The following is an 18,569-nucleotide window of genomic DNA, read 5'->3' on the forward strand; positions in this document are numbered from 1 at the left end:
ACATGGACTTTTTTGGCATTCCTGTGGTTGGGACGATGGTGAAATAAAAATGCATAAAAACATTGACTTCCTATCCTTATAAGTATTACTCTCACCTGTTAGTCCAGCTGGAAGGCACACAGAAAAGTGCCAATCTAAACAAACGCTCTTAATTGGTTGGCCACTGCAACTCTACAGCCTCTAGACCAGTCTTTTCCCACCCGGTCCTTGGGGACCCACAGAGGGTCCATGTTTTTGCTCCCTCGCAGCTCTCTGCCAAACAGTCCATGTTTTTGCTCCCTTCCAGCTCTCTGCCAAACAGTCCATGTTTTTGCTCCCTCCCAGCTCTCTGCCAAACAGTCCATGTTTTTGTGGACTGTCTGCTGGTCCATGAGGACCGGATTTTGAAATACTGCGCTATACAAATTCCAGAGGCACCTCCCTCAATGCAGATGAATATCAGATATTGTGTTTTGACAGGCCTAAAGCATTTACCTTAAATACTGATTAATTCTATTCATCTTTTGCCTTCTTGGAGTACTGTGATAAAAATGCATGCCAGGTATTTCATTAACGGCACTTTATATGAATTAGAATCTTCAAGGCATTGTAGCACATGTGAAGAATGCGATTATGCTCGGGGCTGCGTCTTCTTGGCCTCAACACACAATATTTACCTGCATTTGTCTTCCTAACAACCACCAAATGTTACAGGAAAGAAGCTAAAGGCTGAATCTCGAATGATACAGCCTCAGAAGAAGTAAATGATTGAAGTTGCACTCTAGGAATGAATCAAGCTGTATTATGTTGCAAAACCTAGCTAAGAGATGAGTGCTTTTCAGTTCCTGGTCCTGACTGGAGACTGTGCATTCAGGATTACCTTTTAGCTGAGCTCTTAATTAAGTATCATTGACTGAGCTGCGGAATGGATGAATCAATGAATTCGAATCTCATTGAACTGAATGCTCAAGACTCCATTAAGCTGAATCTATGATAGCTCAGAATATCTGTTATGGCCAAAAGATTTTACAGAAGTTTCTGGAAATAGGTGGTTTCCACATTCTTTTTAAAAATTTGGTTAGAGGTGTGACATCCAACCAAATGCCGTTCTGACTGAAAGCTACTGAAATCCTTTGTTCTCCAACTGTCATTCATTTTATTAATAGAGTATTATCACCTTTCATTAAATGTGCAATACTTAAAATATTACCCAGTTATGCAGCTGGATAATTATGAAATTATCCCCCGTAAGTTCCAAAACGACAAGCATACATCACCACCTAGAATAGTTATGTTTGTCAGTCCCTCGATCAATCTTTCGTCAGAGGAATTGCTACAGGCATCTAGGATGTTAATCTTCATTACCGTAACACAGAGAGGATTTTGGTAAGGTGCAGGACCCTTAAACCCAGATCTGGGCTGGTTATTTAATTAAAGGCAGCAGCCACTGTGTATTATGTGAGTGAGTTTATATCAATATTATTATATACCATACAAGGAAAGTGAATCACATGACCCTCTTAGGAGCTGGTGAAATATGCAAATGAGGAGTTGTGGTTTTCGTAGTTTTATGTTGCATCTCAGTTTAAATGGCTTCATTGTTTCTGTGTTCAGACAAATTTCCTCATAAACCATCATGGGATCAACAGTTGGTATATAAATCCAGTTACAAGTTTTATTGTCATGTATATGCTGGGAACACAGTGAAATTCACCGTATTGGGGATGGGGGGCAGTATAATGGAGATAAAGAATAATGTAAGAATGAGTAGATGTGTTAATAAAGCAATTATAAATAAATAGTGGGATATGGGGACGGGGGCGGCATGGCACTGCACAGTGGTGCAGTGGTTGGCACTGCACAGTGGTGCAGTGGTTGGCACTGTTACCTCATGCCTCTCGGACCAGGGTTTGAGTCTCTACCTAGGTTCCATGTGTGTGGAGTCTGTATGTTCTCCCCATGTCATTGTGGGGTTTCTTCCAGGTGCTCCAACTTCCCCTCCACCGTGTGAAAAGCTTTCTGAGATTAACTGGAGTTGCCAAACAGCACCTAGGTGTGAGTGAATGGTGTGTGAGTCGCCCTGGTGCTGGATTGGCACCCTATCCTGGGTTAGTCCCTGCCTTGCACCCATAGCCTCTGGGATAGGCTCCGGACCCCCGGCAACCCTGTATAGGACAAGCAGTTTCTGAAAAGGGATGGATGGATGGATGGATGGAGACTTATATGGGATGTGCAAACTGACAACAATACAGTTTTAGTATTAGCAGGTAATACAGTGACATTCAGCACAATAGTTATGCAATGATATGCGAATGTGTACATACAGTAGTTAGGGGAAATCAGAAGGTTTCCACAAAGGAGTCAAGTGGCCGGATGGGTGGTTACTACAGGAGATGCACGTCCACAGTGCACTGGCTCCTTGGCTTTGCATAAAGGCAATGAGGAGTATGTCTGCTGGCTTGAGTCCACTTGGCTTCACTGACCCGCATCCCGCAAAATTATCGGGTGAATGTCATCTCCATGGTGAATATACAGATAGGATTCCCCCAGGAAGCTTATTCGTTAAATTACTAGTTGTAATAAATCAGAAACAACAAATAGGACAAATCCAATATACGCAAGACTTCTCATACTGCTTTTCCTGGTGAAGTTTGCGCTGGCAGTCGGCCAATCAGGTCAAACCAGAGCTCACTTGCCAAGGCTACAAGCCCCGGCTTGTTCTGGGCGATCTTCAGATGCCCCAAAGCCCGCTGGGAGATGTAGTCCCTCCAGCGTGTCCTGGGTCTACCCCGGGGCCACTGCTCAGTGGGACCTGCCTGGGAGAGCTCCCATAGGAGCTGTCCAGGTGGCATCCTAGTAAGACGCCCAAACCACCTCAGCTGGCTGTGATCATTCAGCAGGATTAGCGGCCCTATTTCAAGGCCCTCTGGATCTCCGAACTCCTCACGCCGTGGCGGAGATCGAGCCCAGCGACTGCGCTCAGAAACCTCATTTCCAACGACCTTCTCCGTTGGGTCATTACCCACAGCTCATGACCCAGCTGACGACTGGGATATATTGTAGGTTGACCGCTTAGCCATGGACTTCGTCTGATGACTCTGCTCCTGCTGCACAAAACTTGTTTTATTTGAATGTGAAAACCGAGAGAAGAAAACGGCAACTTATTGATTTCCCCCCCATTCCACAACCTGCAGATTGTGGAGGTGGAGCGTCAAACTCCGATCAGAATAACACCCTTAGCGTTGCGAGGAAACATGCTATATTTGGAGGCAGCGTTAGCTAATCTGTGGCACTGGGCCAGCCTTCTGTACCGCTTCTCTGGGGGTATTACGCCCGAGATTAACTATTCTGCTTTGGCAGCCCTGCCATTCCTTCCGCCTATCAGGGACCGTCTGGGAAAAGGTACAGGGGTGAAAAAGAAGGGAGGGAAAAAGAAAACGGAGGTGAAATTGAAATGCCGGCAGAAAATGAGATTTCAAACGAATCCCCCAGCGCGGAGCTACACGGCTTATCCGTCCTTTCTATGAGCCGTTGCCGCGGACCTATTATTATCAGCAATAGATACTGCCATTTTTCACTTCATGATAAAATATTGCGGGATACGGTCCTCTTAATATCGAGGGACCGCATCCACCCCCCCCAAAACTGCTGAGTAGCTGGGAAGTGGGGGGAGGGGGGAGACGGGGACACCTCCCACACGGGGTCTGAGAGGCTTCGTGTCGCAGTGCCTGCTGTATGTGCTGCTGGCGTATGACAGCGTGTGGGAGGACGCGTGTTTGGGCCTGATCAGGGGTAGAAGCCACCCGCCAGGCCGGATAAAGCCGCCTTCAGAGACATGTCACATTTTCTATGTATTTCTTTAATCAGTTACATTTACATTTGTTTGTATGTAGCAGATGCTTTTGTCCAAAGTGACATAGAAGTGAGGCAAATAGCTCATTACAACCATAGATGACGTTGAGGAGTGAACTAGAGTTAGGTCAGGCTGAGCTTCCAATGAATGCTGAGGGGTGGGAGGGAGAGAGGGGGTGTGTGTGTGTGGGGGGGGGGGGGGGGGGGGGGTGGATAGATGGATGGACGGATGGACGAACGGATGATATGTCATTTTTGCCTCCTAATTCTTAAACAGGGTTAAAATGGGATTTGGAAATCTGCAGACATGCCTCAGTGTGTTTCGTTCTAACAACAGTCTCCTTTGGTATAAGTGTTAGTGTACCTGCTTATTGCCCAACATCGGTCATATCCCAGGAGCAGCTGGTTTTTATCTGGTCTCTTGCCATTAGAAATGAACTTCAATAAATAGTTTGTATTATTTTCATTTAACTTTAGGGTAAAAAATAGTTTTCCCCAGCTCTCTGACAACTTTGACAGAAAACTTTCTTTCGCAATTACAATCAACACAGTTGTAATGCAAACAAGCTGTCACATTAAACTAAGTTTGCCTAAAAAAATGCCTAAGCAATCAGTATCACAGAACACTTCACAGACTCACATCGGGTTTTTAGCTCCATATAACTGAACACACCCTTCCTAATGAGAGAGATATATAACAGCGTTTATCTGATGCTTAATCATTGAAGACAGGTGTGAGAGGATGAGTCATTTAAGCAGAAGACAGACTCAAATCAGAACGACTTAAATACAACCAAGTGTTATCCAGAAAACAAGACGTACAAAATCAAATATACCAAACCTGACTTATGACATTTTTAAAGCTAATCTGACACCCATTACATATGACAACTGAGTTCTATAGTTAACACAAAAATCTTTATTTTATTTCTTTTTCATTTTCCTTCAAAATTTTACATATGCATCTTTCCTCATGGATAAAACTCATAAACCTGGAATGTGTTCACATGCATCTGGTTCTACTGCCTCACACTCTGAGTCTGGGAGAGGGTAACGAGTCCGTATTAGAATTTACAGAAATCAGCCGATTCTGGGCCATCCCCAAGCATAAAATCTGTCCCCTAATCATTAATTCTTTCTTAGGACAGGAAGGTCCTTCTGTTCAGTTTGCCCTTTTGGAAGTGAGACGGGTTTCTCCTCCTGACCTTTCGCCTGGTTCCTTTTAATAGCGAGCTCTTCCTTATAGCGCAGAGCTGGGAGTCTGAGGTAAACACAAGAGGGCTAATTACTCTCGCACTCTGAGGACGGGACTCTCCGGCAGGCAAAAAATGTCCGAGGGCACGGAAAGTGCCCCCTGCACCAGGGACAGAGTCTGACTCGCGGCCCTGCGGGGAGCTGGGTAACTCACGGAACGTGTCGGATCTGCAGATGCAGAAAATCGACTGGATCATGCGGCACCGGGGGAGGGCAGTGGGGACAGAGATTTCGCTCGGATTTAGTCAACCGTAAAAATGCCTTGAAATCCCTTAAGTGGAAATCTTACTAAACTGCTCAGCTCTGTACAAGCACATGAAAGCATGGTTTCAGGTTTGGGAATATGGGAGAAGTAAAGTTTTAATGGAGGCTGGGAAATCCGTAAGGGATTCAGGATACAGAAAAAAAGACTCTCCATTGTGTGAGTTTAGTCCCTTGGTAGCACTTCCCATTAAAAGATGCTGCATACTTTCTCACATGTACATCTGTAACGTTTATTCTTAGTTTTGTATGTGCTTTACCTCATGTCCTGTATCTCCTGGATGAGAGTCAGAGACCGAAATTGGTAATTGCTAGTGAAAAATAGTGGAAGCATATTTATGTGTTTGCAAAGGTTCTCCAGCTTCCACTGCTGTGGGCAATTTTAGGTAATGCTTTACATTATGTGCACTTTCATAATGCCTTTATAATGCATTTGTAGAACATTCAGTGTACCTTCATAAAACATTCATAGAACGTTCCTAAGCAGCATGGAAATATACCTTAACATCCTAACAAGCCTTAACAGCTTAAATATACACTAATAACAGACCTTATACAATTATAATGTTTATCATATGTTATTAATTCCATTATTAAATATTAAAGTTGTTAAAGCTGTTTATTAAAGCTGTTAAAGTGTGTTAGGATGTTAAGGTGTACTTACATGCTGCTTATGAATGTTCTATGAATGCTTTATGAAGGCGCACTGAATGTTCAATGAATGCATTATGAAGGTGCAGTTAATGTAAAGAGTTACACAATGAAATCTACACATGGATCAAGAAACACTGATGTTCAAAGCATTTCTGATCTTTTCAGATACTTAGCCCTGATGTTAAAACTTACAAGAACTGCAACAAATGGTTTACCAAAGTAGAACATTGACATTTTGGTGAGTATAGATGCAGGCAATGCAGGATACCAGTTGAATAATGTGGGATACAAGTGAAAAATTGTTAATGCACACACCTGAGCTTCCTTTGCATGTTCTGTGCTTTCAGTTTCTTTTGTGCTGGTAATTACTGTGCTTAGCGTTCAGATTTTAATGTCCTGGACTGAAGCTACTCTTCAGTTTGCATGTGTAACACAATGGTTATGACAGATGAATCTGTTAACTCTGTTTCTGATTTTTTTTTTTTTTACCAAAGAAGCTGAATTAAAGTATCGCCTCTATGATTGAGGAATAGCTCAATCCAGAATGTAAACATCTCACATCATCCAAACACTGTTTAGCATTTACCTACTGTGCCGTGGATGGGGAATTTCTGATTCAGTTTTGGCCCAATTCAATCACGGAAAGCTGGCATCATTTCGGAGTGTCTTGTGACCCACCCTCAAAAGCATCCTTGTGCCTAACAAACAGAACTGTCACATTTCAGCACAGCTGCATTATTGTGGAACATGGGTCTGGTGTTGGGAAGTAATTCCCGCATTCTCTTTAGTCTGCAAGTATTACACCGTTATATGTGAAAAGCAATTACAAAGTGCAGATTGTTTCACCGAAAAATTCCTCCAGGTCCGAACGAGAAAAGGAACCACGATTGTTTTAGGTTATTTATTTATTTTTGTATATGAGAATTCCACCTCTCCTCCAATCTCATTTTCAACAACTTTGCCAGAGGGAATAGGAGTTCCACCGGCCTAAACCTCTCGTCCTGTTTCTCTGTAATAAATACTTGGTTTCATTTCAGAGTGAATAAACAGGGAACTGCTGGCTGTTCTGACCCCTGGAAAAGTCAGGGAGAGACACGGGGGCTGACACTCCTCAATGACATCGCACGCAATGAACATGCACATTCAATAAGGGGACACACTACAAGGACAATTTTTTAAGTGTAGAGAAAATGGCACATATACACACATACACAGTAATGTGCAAATGTTTGGTCACACCTGCATTTAATGCATGTCTCTGTCTGCCAAATTGTACAGGAGGTGGGTCTAAGCAACTAGAGGAGGCGGGATCAAGATATCTGATTGGCTGGTCCCAGCCCCCCCCCCCCCCCCACCATCTGATTGGTTATCTCTCCAAACCAATCATTTTTCATGTGCCTTCAGAACATTTTTGTGTAAGTAAAACTCCCATGAGCTAAAATCCACACGAAATGAGCAAAGATGAGATTCAGAATCCCAACCTGGACGTGCAGGGTGACAGTAATATACTGTGGCACCACACTGGTTCTCACAGTAATGGTAGGTAATGGGAGAACCACGCGAATGAGGATTTTTAACTTTGAAGTGACTAAATCGCAGTTACAAATGCAGCTACAAAGGTGAGTGACAATTAGCAGTGTATGTCAGTTACGAAGGAGGCCTGATAGTAAGGACTTTGATATGCGAATTTTCAAAGCTATTAACGAGATCCAAAGAGGCACAAAAACTGCAAATTCATCCGCGTCAAGTGGAACGGTCACAAAAGTCACGATAACACATTCTGAACACGGCAAAAATGCATCGGCAAGTAGAAACAGTTGACACCGACAGGGACAGTTGCTACAGCATGGCCTAAAAAATAACCGAAGACCTGAATCAGCACATCTATGACTCGTAGTCTCAAGAACAGCTGCATCCTCTCAGCATCAGGAGGCTGGGATTTATGGCAGGGCTGCCATTTGCAAAATGCTTGAATCCAAGGCCAATACACAAAGTTACGAGAGTGTATAAGGAGCACAAAACCTGGAGCTCTAAATGACCGAACAAGTGATACATTCTGAGTCATTTTTCACCCATTTTCCTGCTGGCAGGGTACAGCAGCACCAAGGCAGCCCCATGCATCCAAGGTCTTTTAGAAACTGGTCTCTCAGCACCAAAATAAAGGGATGATGCGGGGAGTTAGGAGAGGGATGTGGGCAGTGATCGTTTTCACGGCATGCGCGCGAGTCGTCAAAATAGCAAATAATTTTGCGCCCACTTTCCGCTCGTAGGAGTGGTGTTCCTTAAGTGAGACGTGGTGCATTGCCAGTACATTTAAGGCTAAATTACAATGTGCTTTTTTTCATGACTGAAAAAAAAACCAAGTCTAAAGTCAGTGGCGCATTGTTAAATGGTATTTAAGCAGTGTGTTTTATAAACATGCGGGTGCACGACTCTCATTACGGAGAGGTTACGCCCTGGAAGTGCAGTAATGGATTTTTGTTATTTTATTTACATGCCTTTTATTATATCGTAACACTGGTCCTTTCATCTAATCATACTGCTCAATGAAACACCATAGGAAAAAAATATATATTTAGTAAAGAAAAAAAAACACATCATTAAAAAAAAAATCGCTCCTATTAATTTTCAGAATTAAGCACATACTGTAATTGAAAGGACATTTGGTTTGCTGAAAATGCGTTTCAGATGTTTAGATAAGCCAGGTGAAACATTACAATACAGCCTTCAGAAGGTCGTGGACATTCTTTGTGGAATGTTGTACGTGGCGTAACATTGTCATGCGTGATGGATGTCTGTTGGACATACACGAGGACACATTAGGGGACTTTAAAAGGCTTTGCACTTTTATTTATATTTTGTGAACTGCAGACCCCAAAAAAACCGCACAAGCATAATTAAGTCCCCTTTCCCCGTCTTCTGACATCATTATACAACTTTTGGCACTGAGCAGGTGATCTGGTGATGCCAGAAGACGAGGACACACTCGCTGCTGCCTCATCCCATGCCGGCTTCACGCCGAAAGGCTCAGGTGGAACAGTGGAGCTCCCATAGATCATCTCAGGAGCCTTCTGAAGGCCATTCTGATTGGTCCATTGCATGTTACGTCCACAACATGCCTCTGAATAATAAGAGAGTTAGGACAGCCTTTTTGCACCTTGCGGTGGAGCCAAGTCTGTTTTTTTCCTCAACCAAAATAGCAAAATGAATTTGGACGCGCCCATAAATGTTAGTTGCGCTTTGCACTTTACGCTTTGTGTGAGATCATCAAAATAGAACCCTTGGTGTTTCTACGGATTTGGGTGGAGGTCTTCTGCTTGCCGGCAACACTGTGCCAGAGCTGCCCTTTTCCTCTGAGAATATAGAGCCAGCTGGGGTAATTAGTGCCAGATTGGTGGATGCAAGGATATGCTTGGTCTGTGGGGCTTGGTCAACATTCCACAGCATGAGGAATTTTGGGACGTAGCTGTTAACCAGGGTGCTGACTGAGAAATACGACAACCTGTCTCTCAGCCAAAGTGAGGTGGCATCGTGACACAACATCTGAATAGGTGTACTTTTGGAGAAAGCCAAAGGGTGCTTTTAATCCACGATGACATGGGGAGCTATATCACAGGAGCCATTAGGTCTGAGATTGCTTTTCATGGTCATATAATGGTCAAGGAACATGAGACCTATTTATAGGAGCAGGTCAGTACTACAGAGCAAATGCCTTTCCCTCAAGATTGTTAGATGATAAATAAAAAACACTGCTAAACAAACTGAAGAATGGTTTCATGAACTCCATGATAGAGTCAAGCACCTTACATGGTCTCCATAATCACCAGATCTAAACATTACTGAGCAGAGTGATATTTCCACCTTCTTAATCCCTCAGATAACTGGAAGCTTTTCTGAAGAATAATCCAAACATATATGGCAGCATTCCAAGAAGGATGGAAATGCTCTTGGGGAGGAAATAATAATAATAATAATAATAATAATAATAATAATAATAATAATATATTGTAAGTTTTTCCTGTTATTTTGTCCAAATCACGTGCAAATTATTTTAGAACTGATTTTTAAATGAAGTTATATAATTAGTATTATCAAATCAAGGTCTAATCTTCACTTATGTCTTTACAAGCTTGACAAAGTCAAATGATAATTTATATTTATTCATAAGGCATGCATTGCTATGAAGGGCCGAGCTATTAAAAATGACCGCCATGAAAGTGATGAAAATGATGAATTATGAATTGTAATTACATGATGGAGATCGTTAAGCGACTGAGAGATCAGTGGGAGGCAACTGCCAGTGTCTCACTAGAGAAGTGAACCTGTCCCAGGAATCACCATCACAGTGTCCAGTTGGAGTCAAAGTCTTTCACATTGAGCACCCCCCCCCCCCCCCCCCCCACTAACTGCTAGTTTCATAAGACTGAAAAAGCTGACCAGACACAGGGCTACGTAACTGCCCTCCAACCAAAATCACAGAGCACCCATCAAGGTCTGCTAGGCTTTCATTAAAATCTCCCCTCATCCCACAATCAAGATCCTACACTTGTACCCCAGGAAGAATCAGCAAACTGCGTGTGTGTGTGTATGTGTGCTCTGTAAAAAGATTTCAGCGAATAGTTTAACCAGTTAGAGGGCAGAAGAAACCCGTGTGGCAGCAGGGACCGTCATCTCATAAGCACTCATTTCCCATCGGAGTGTGGAATGACATCACGATGACATCACAATGACATCAAAGTGCCCCAAAATGCCTACGGTGCAGTTTAAAGACCGGACACTCCAATGGCTCCATTGCGACTAATATGAAGAGACAGGTCATTAATAGCAATATTACCAAGAAACAAAGGCGAAATGGCTTTTTATAACACATTTACACCAGGGAGGCTGCTCCCCTCCTCCCTCCGTGCTACATCAACACTGAACATACCATTAATTATCCCCAACAAGCTCTCTAAAGTACTGCACCCGACAATGGCAAATACGGTCATTGACCGTCCTGCGCTGAAGATCACACTTTACACCACTTCCACGGCTCTGGGACGGCTAGCACTGTTAGCATTTTCTACAGGTGTATATTAATTAATGCATCATTAGGGAGAACTGTTAGCTAGTTTAGTTAAAAATAAGTAATTGGAGTTCAAAAGAACTTAATAACAGACCATTTCACCTAAGTCATTTACACTGGGCAATAGGTGTAAACAGGAAATCACAGGGTGTGGATCGTAGGTGATTCTGGAGCCTAAAAACATTTCACAATTTTGTCCCTGAAACCCGAGCTGCTGCTTTTGGGCTGCTGGCCATTTGGTGCACTAAGGATCATTGTTTTGTATTACCCCCCCCCCCCCATATTATATATATCCATCCATCCATCCATCCATCCATCACTGTAACCGCTTAATCCCAACCGGGTTCCAGAGTCTATCCCGGGAACAAAGGCGGCAGGCAGGAACCAACTTGCATGTATACACACCCACATAAAATAACAGCATATATCACAATATTCAAGAGGCAAAAATTAGAAAAACTTCAAATATTAACCCTAAAAATTAAATATAAAATATAAATTAATATAAATAAGAAAAATAGAACTACAGAAAACAGCCACCCAAAACAAGAAGAGTTTCCAGACTCTACAAATACAGTATATATTATGGTACAGAATGAAAATAGTAACTAAATAAACACAAAGGACTGGCCCTCAGACACAGCAGTCCATGGGTGAGTGGGATTTTACTCAGGTCAGTACATTCCTGAAAGTCTATAGGATCTTTAGCCTTCAGCTAATGTTATGAGGTCTTTAGCTTTCAGCTTACGTTATAAGATCTTTAGCTTTTAGCTAACGTTACAGGATCTTTAGCTTTTAGCTAACGTTACAGGATCTTTAGCTTTCAGCTAACGTTATGAGATCTTTAGCTTTCAGCTAACGTTAGAAGATCTTTAGCTTTCACCTAACATTATGAGATCTTTAGCTTTCAGCTTACGTTATAAGATCTTTAGCTTTTAGCTAACGTTACAGGATCTTTAGCTTTCAGCTCATGTTATGAGATCTTTAGCTTTCTGCTAACGTTATAAGATCTTTAGCTTGCTTACATTACCATCAGCTAGCTCACTCAAGATGTTTCCTACGATCAATGTTATGCAGGCATAGGCGACATGGTTTAAGGAAATTTTCCAGTATTTTAGGACTTAACATTTTCAAACATACCTGCAAGCGACACACAAGCCTCATCCCACAGTTTCCTCTTTTTTCTCTGCCTCTGTGTCCTTTCAGGGGCCGTTTCTGAATTGTTCTCCGGTGTAATCGAACAAACCACAAGGAGATTGCGGGCTTCAAAATTCATTTTATTGTTTCGAGCAATTATGGATATTTTGTATAATAGTTTAATGGTATCTATTGCTCCATCTTAAATTTAAATAATTCATGATTATAGTTATGATGATGATCATTTGGCTGTTTTGGCGCCCCCCTCTGGCACTTGGTGCCCTACTCATGGTGCGTGATATGCGGGTACTTATCAGCAGCGCTGGCTGAGACTCCCTAAGGGTCAAATCCCAGACTGGGCTAACATCCGCCCGTAGGAGGCAGCTGGAGGGAGACACACAGGCTGAACCTCGAGCCGATTCCGTCCCAAAGCAGTGTTCATTGCGCACAAGTTGCCCTGAAGCCTTGAGCATGCAGTCTTTTTTGCTTCAAAATGTAAGTGAAGGTAAGTCAAGGTATTTTTATTAGAAAAACACAAAAGTGGTGTATTTTTCTATGGGAAATTATTATATGAGGCCTGTATTATTTTGAATTAAAATTCTATATAATGCATTATAATTCGTTATAAATATAGCTGCTAGAAAGAAATGTATTATTTTACTTTGCACAGTATTAAACTAAGAAACTATGAAAAAATGAAAGATTTATGATCGTAGGAGACTCGTCAGCAGATAAACTTGAAATCTGTGCATTTGTCTGCTGTCGTTGCTGATCTAACTCACTGCACCGCTGGAAACGTTTGTCCGCTCGTTTCTTTGATGTACAGCTGCACACACGGTTTGCAGAGACGCCGTGTGCCAGTGTGGGCTCGGTGCTGAAGGCTCCCGTGGGATGACCTGACGTGTCCGCATTTTGGCCCGCTCCCCTCAGCCCCTGTCCCCATAACCCCACCCAACCGCCATTCCCGAATGTTTCCTCCCCCCAAAGACCCCACGGTGCGTTTTTTAATCGAGCCATTTTCATGTCCACATCATCCTGGAGACTGAAACAGACATGGACACTCGCAAAGACATCCCAGCTTTTTTAAGCTAACCACAAGTTATTATTTTAGTGAAACCCCATTATTTTTCTCATTTGATATTAACAAATAGAGAAATAGCATTAAATTTGGGTAATTGTAATGTCACTCAGGAGGACAACTATTAGACAAAAGAAGTGTGGACCCCTCCCCTCCCCACAGGCAGAGTCGTGTGATGAGCCCCTTTTCACCTGCAGTCACTCCCATAGGTTACGGAACACGTGCTTCCTCCGGCCGGTGTCAGGACCCAGATCCCAGCTCGTGTTCCGTCAGCCCACATCTCTTTACCCTTCTGAGAGACGCACGCTAGCCCTGTGTTATCAAGCCAGTTCTCCTTTGCGTCTGCCTATTCCACCCCAATCCTGATGCGGAACACTGTCCCTACTCACAATAATAATGCTATGTATAATAAAGACTTTAAAAAGTCTCTTAATTTACAGATACCTTAAAAAGTGGCTTATCTGAATTTTTGACATACTATCTAGATGAAGGTAATAAAAAAACTGACTAAAATATGGATGTACTATAAATATTTATAGTAAAATAGGCCCATTTCATTATGTTCACAGCTGTCCATTAACTGGCCTTCAGTTTAATCATCTGGAGTTTGCTGCTGATTGCAGACGAGATTATTACACAGCAGAATGTTACTTTTTTTCTTTTTTTTTGCCAATTAATGGATTTTAAAACTTGAATTGGGCTTTAGTTTCACAGCATTGTTCCACTGCTACATATAGGCTGCATCTTCACCTTCTCTACTCCCCAACCTTCCTAGTTTGGCAATCTTACAGTGCTAGCCTAGGTCTGTCATATTTTGTGGTAGAAAAGGCCTCAGCACTCACCCTCCGACCAGTCCTCCCGAAAGGCTAAGGACTGCCATTCACTCATGGGGGGTCCTTGAATTTCTCGAACGCACCGTGACATTCAACGTGGAAAATTGACAAAAACAAATAACAAGAACAACGCTAACAATGACAACAACAAGTGGCCTGTACTACGAAGCGGGGTTACTGGCTTATCGGGGTAACTTGTCGGGTTTAAGGTACCACAGTTTAAAATGGACTTCATATTTGCTCACTTACATTTTGCCCAGACTACCTTAAATCCGACAAGTTACCCCGATAAGCCAGTAACCCCGTTTTGTAGTTCAGTGGCCTGTACTACGAAGCGGGGTTACTGGCTTATCGGGGTAACTTGTCGCGTTTAAGGTACCACAGTTTAAAATGGACTTCATATTCGCTCACTTACATTTTGCCCAGACTACCTTAAATCCGACAAGTTACCCCGATAAGCCAGTAACCCCGTTTTGTAGTTCAGTGGCCTGTACTACGAAGCGGGGTTACTGGCTTATCGGGGTAACTTGTCGCGTTTAAGGTACCACAGTTTAAAATGGACTTCATATTCGCTCACTTACATTTTGCCCAGACTACCTTAAATCCGACAAGTTACCCCGATAAGCCAGTAACCCCGTTTTGTAGTTCAGTGGCCTGTACTACGAAGCGGGGTTACTGGCTTATCGGGGTAACTTGTCGGGTTTAAGGTACCACAGTTTAAAATGGACTTCATATTCGCTCACTTACATTTTGCCCAGACTACCTTAAATCCGACAAGTTACCCCGATAAGCCAGTAACCCCGTTTTGTAGTTCAGTGGCCTGTACTACGAAGCGGGGTTACTGGCTTATCGGGGTAACTTGTCGCGTTTAAGGTACCACAGTTTAAAATGGACTTCATATTCGCTCACTTACATTTTGCCCAGACTACCTTAAATCCGACAAGTTACCCCGATAAGCCAGTAACCCCGTTTTGTAGTTCAGTGGCCTGTACTACGAAGCGGGGTTACTGGCTTATCGGGGTAACTTGTCGCGTTTAAGGTACCACAGTTTAAAATGGACTTCATATTCGCTGACTTACATTTTGCCCAGACTACCTTAAATCCGACAAGTTACCCCGATAAGCCAGTAACCCCGTTTTGTAGTTCAGTGGCCTGTACTACGAAGCGGGGTTACTGGCTTATCGGGGTAACTTGTCGCGTTTAAGGTACCACAGTTTAAAATGGACTTCATATTCGCTCACTTTCATTTTGCCCAGACTACCTTAAATCCGACAAGTTACCCCGATAAGCCAGTAACCCCGTTTTGTAGTTCAGTGGCCTGTACTACGAAGCGGGGTTACTGGCTTATCGGGGTAACTTGTCGGGTTTAAGGTACCACAGTTTAAAATGGACTTCATATTCGCTCACTTACATTTTGCCCAGACTACCTTAAATCCGACAAGTTACCCCGATAAGCCAGTAACCCCGTTTTGTAGTACAGTGGCCTGTACTACGAAGCGGGGTTACTGGCTTATCGGGGTAACTTGTCGGGTTTAAGGTACCACAGTTTAAAATGGACTTCATATTCGCTCACTTACATTTTGCCCAGACTACCTTAAATCCGACAAGTTACCCCGATAAGCCAGTAACCCCGCTTCGTAGTACAGGCCACTGTACTACAAAACGGGGTTACTGGCTTATCGGGGTAACTTGTCGGGTTTAAGGTACCACAGTTTAAAATGGACTTCATATTCGCTCACTTACATTTTGCCCAGACTACCTTAAATCCAACAAGTTACCCCAATAAGCCAGTAACCCCGCTTCGTAGTACAGGCCACAGGCCAGAGCAATAACAATAACAACAGCCACAATAATAACAACAACATCAACAACAGTAATAATAATAATTTCTAGATGTCACTTGTCCTTTTCTTTCAAACACACATAGCATTCACTATAGGATATAAACTCTTCAATATTTGGCGTTTTGTTCCAGTCGTCGATTGGAAGATAATGGTGTTCCTCTAGGCCTCTGGGGCCTAATATTAAGAGATTTGAAATGAGGTAGACAGCGTTTGTAAATTTCCAGACGTTATTAAACGAAAATGTCAACATGCCACGTTACAATTATTGCTGTTGCTCAGCACAGGCCGGCCGAAGGTGGCCAGGCAACCGTCTCGGACGAGCGTCCCGTCTGAGATGGAGTGCCAGTCAAAATCATTCATTCAGTCATCCATGGGAAAAGTCATGTGTACGCTTTGTGGAAGAACAGCTCCTTAATGAATCTCCCTCCCCCGACATAATCAATATGCTAACAACATTTGACTACAGCTGACATAAAAAATACAAGCAATTTAAAAATTGGCCAGGCAGGCAAAGCATCCTAACTGCTGATTAATTAAAATTTCTGCTAGAAAACTGGGTCCAGAATGAAATGAAAAATCTTTTTTTTTTTAATAAAGGAAAAATATTTTTTTTCCCTACCATGAAGATTAATGCTATCGTCCCTCAGTAACAGACAATTTATTCAGTTTATTACTATTGCTGTAGTGTTTGTAGAGCGGAGGTAGTTCATAGGGAGGGAACAGAAGAGAGGAAAGTAGTCTGAGGGCCAGTATCTACCTACGGCAGCCGTGGGGGGGGGGGGCAGTAGCGTGGGAGGGGGGGTTGTTACGCATGAGATATGAAAGCTTTCAGACTGTCCACAGAAATAAAAGGACCTGGGAACAATCGCCCCTCCACACTTCAGGAGTTGTAAACGTCCTCCAGACGAATCTATCAGCGTGCAAAAGCCTTCATCCTGAGGGAGGGGGGAGGTCAAAACCAGCAGCGCGTCTCAAACAGTTTCAGAGGCCTGTGAACATGAAAAGCCCCCCCACCCCATCCCCCCCACCTGCCGAGGTTCTGTTTCGCGCTGGCCTTCCTCCGCAGTACCCTCATCGTCATCTGATGAGCTCTGCATAATCAACACCTCTGTCTCCTCCTGCAGGAGAAACAAACGTCGCTCTGAATCAGGCACTTTATCTGCCCCTAGCATCCGAATGCACATTAAAGGAAAGTTAATTTCCATAAAGGAATACATTTCCCCGGCAAAACCTTCCTCCTTCGGCCCTTCCGCTACCTTGGATCCGTCAACTGACAAAAAAAAAATAAAATCAACATATTCACCACAGTCTTCTTCCTAAAGATGAAAGCCAGAGAAAGAAAAACAGTGCACAGTACACATTTGGACGTACTTTATCAGAGCTGTGGTTGCAATTTAAAGCTTATGTGTGAGGTACAGCGAACAAAAATAAACTCTTAAATTTGAAAGCCCTGGAAATAAACAATGGAGAGCGACAAATACAGTGCTAGAGTTAAAATCTTTCCAGGTGACATGAAAACATCCATTGCATTTCTGGGACATCTGATCCCTATTGGTGGGGTCTGTATATGCTGAAAACTTAAGCAACGTCGCTCAGTGACCTCTGAGCTGGTCCTCGTTCTGAGCCAGTCTGCTTGGCGCTGAAGTCCGTGAGACGGAGCCATAAATTTCAGTATCATCATCATCATCATCATCATCAACAACAACAGCAACGACAGTAGATTCCAACTCACTGATACTGAGAGTTAGATGACAGATTCTAGATGATCATGGATAAATGGACCATATTAGATACAAAATGGCCCACTGTTGCATATTTTATAATAAAATACTCTTCAGAGATCAAGTCACAGGTTGAGTTCAAGCAACTGGATGAGACGTCAGTCTTTAAAAAAAGCTCAGGGTTCCACCCCAGCGGTGCTTCAAAGGCGCTCAATGTCTCGGTACTTTTTCCGCAGGATGGACACCTGGTCCTTGAAGAGCACGGGGTCCAGCCGCATCTGAGAGTGTGTGAGCGGCATGAACCCGAACCAGCTGGTGAAAGAGTTCATGCAGGCCTGTCGCTGGGCGAAGTGGTCCGGGTCTGCCCAGCGGGACACCTTGGACCCCTGTGGAGAACGGAGATGACACCAACGCTATGAGGCAGCCATGTTCCTGGAGGTCACACATTCTGATTTCTCAAGGTCACTGGCTTAGTAATGGATTGCCGGGAATCTGGGGACTGCCAGAATCTACATTAATTAGGTATAAAAATTTGCCAAAATACATGAATAATGTGTCTACAGGAACTATAACCAGGATCATCTATAGTCCAAGTTTGTGGCTGCCTTGACGTATATTGAACAATACAGATGTTAGAAGAAGAATAAAGTTTTTTATGAAAAGCAGACGATGACTTTCAATGGGTCACAACTGACCCTGTAGTTCAGTGCAGGTTTGTAGGTCAATGCTGATGTACGGTGACAGAAATGAAGCCACTAAGAAAGTAATCTCTGGCTTTAAGGCCTCCCCTGCCTCTGTATGGGATGCGTAAAGGTTTGCATATTATGCTGGATCCATGCTGGACTAAGGCAGAAAAACTGGAACAGGAAATGGCTTCAAGTCGCAGCGCGT

At 43.1% G+C, this 18,569-nt stretch overlaps 1 protein-coding gene across 2 annotated transcripts in view; it reads right to left on the bottom strand.

Moving 5' to 3' along the window:
• Positions 1–17,313: 17,313 nt before the first annotated feature.
• Positions 17,314–18,569, bottom strand: part of LOC111836091 (exostosin-1) — a 189,210-nt gene continuing 187,954 nt past the window's right edge. For both annotated transcript variants that reach the window (XM_023797052.2, XM_023797051.2), the window contains exon 12: positions 17,314–18,064. In XM_023797052.2, coding sequence (XP_023652820.2) covers positions 17,879–18,064 — 186 coding nt within the window. In that variant the 3' untranslated portion in view covers positions 17,314–17,878. The remainder of the gene's footprint in view (positions 18,065–18,569) is intronic.

This window comes from Paramormyrops kingsleyae, chromosome 19 (assembly GCF_048594095.1).
Source record: "Paramormyrops kingsleyae isolate MSU_618 chromosome 19, PKINGS_0.4, whole genome shotgun sequence".
NCBI lineage: Eukaryota > Metazoa > Chordata > Actinopteri > Osteoglossiformes > Mormyridae > Paramormyrops > Paramormyrops kingsleyae.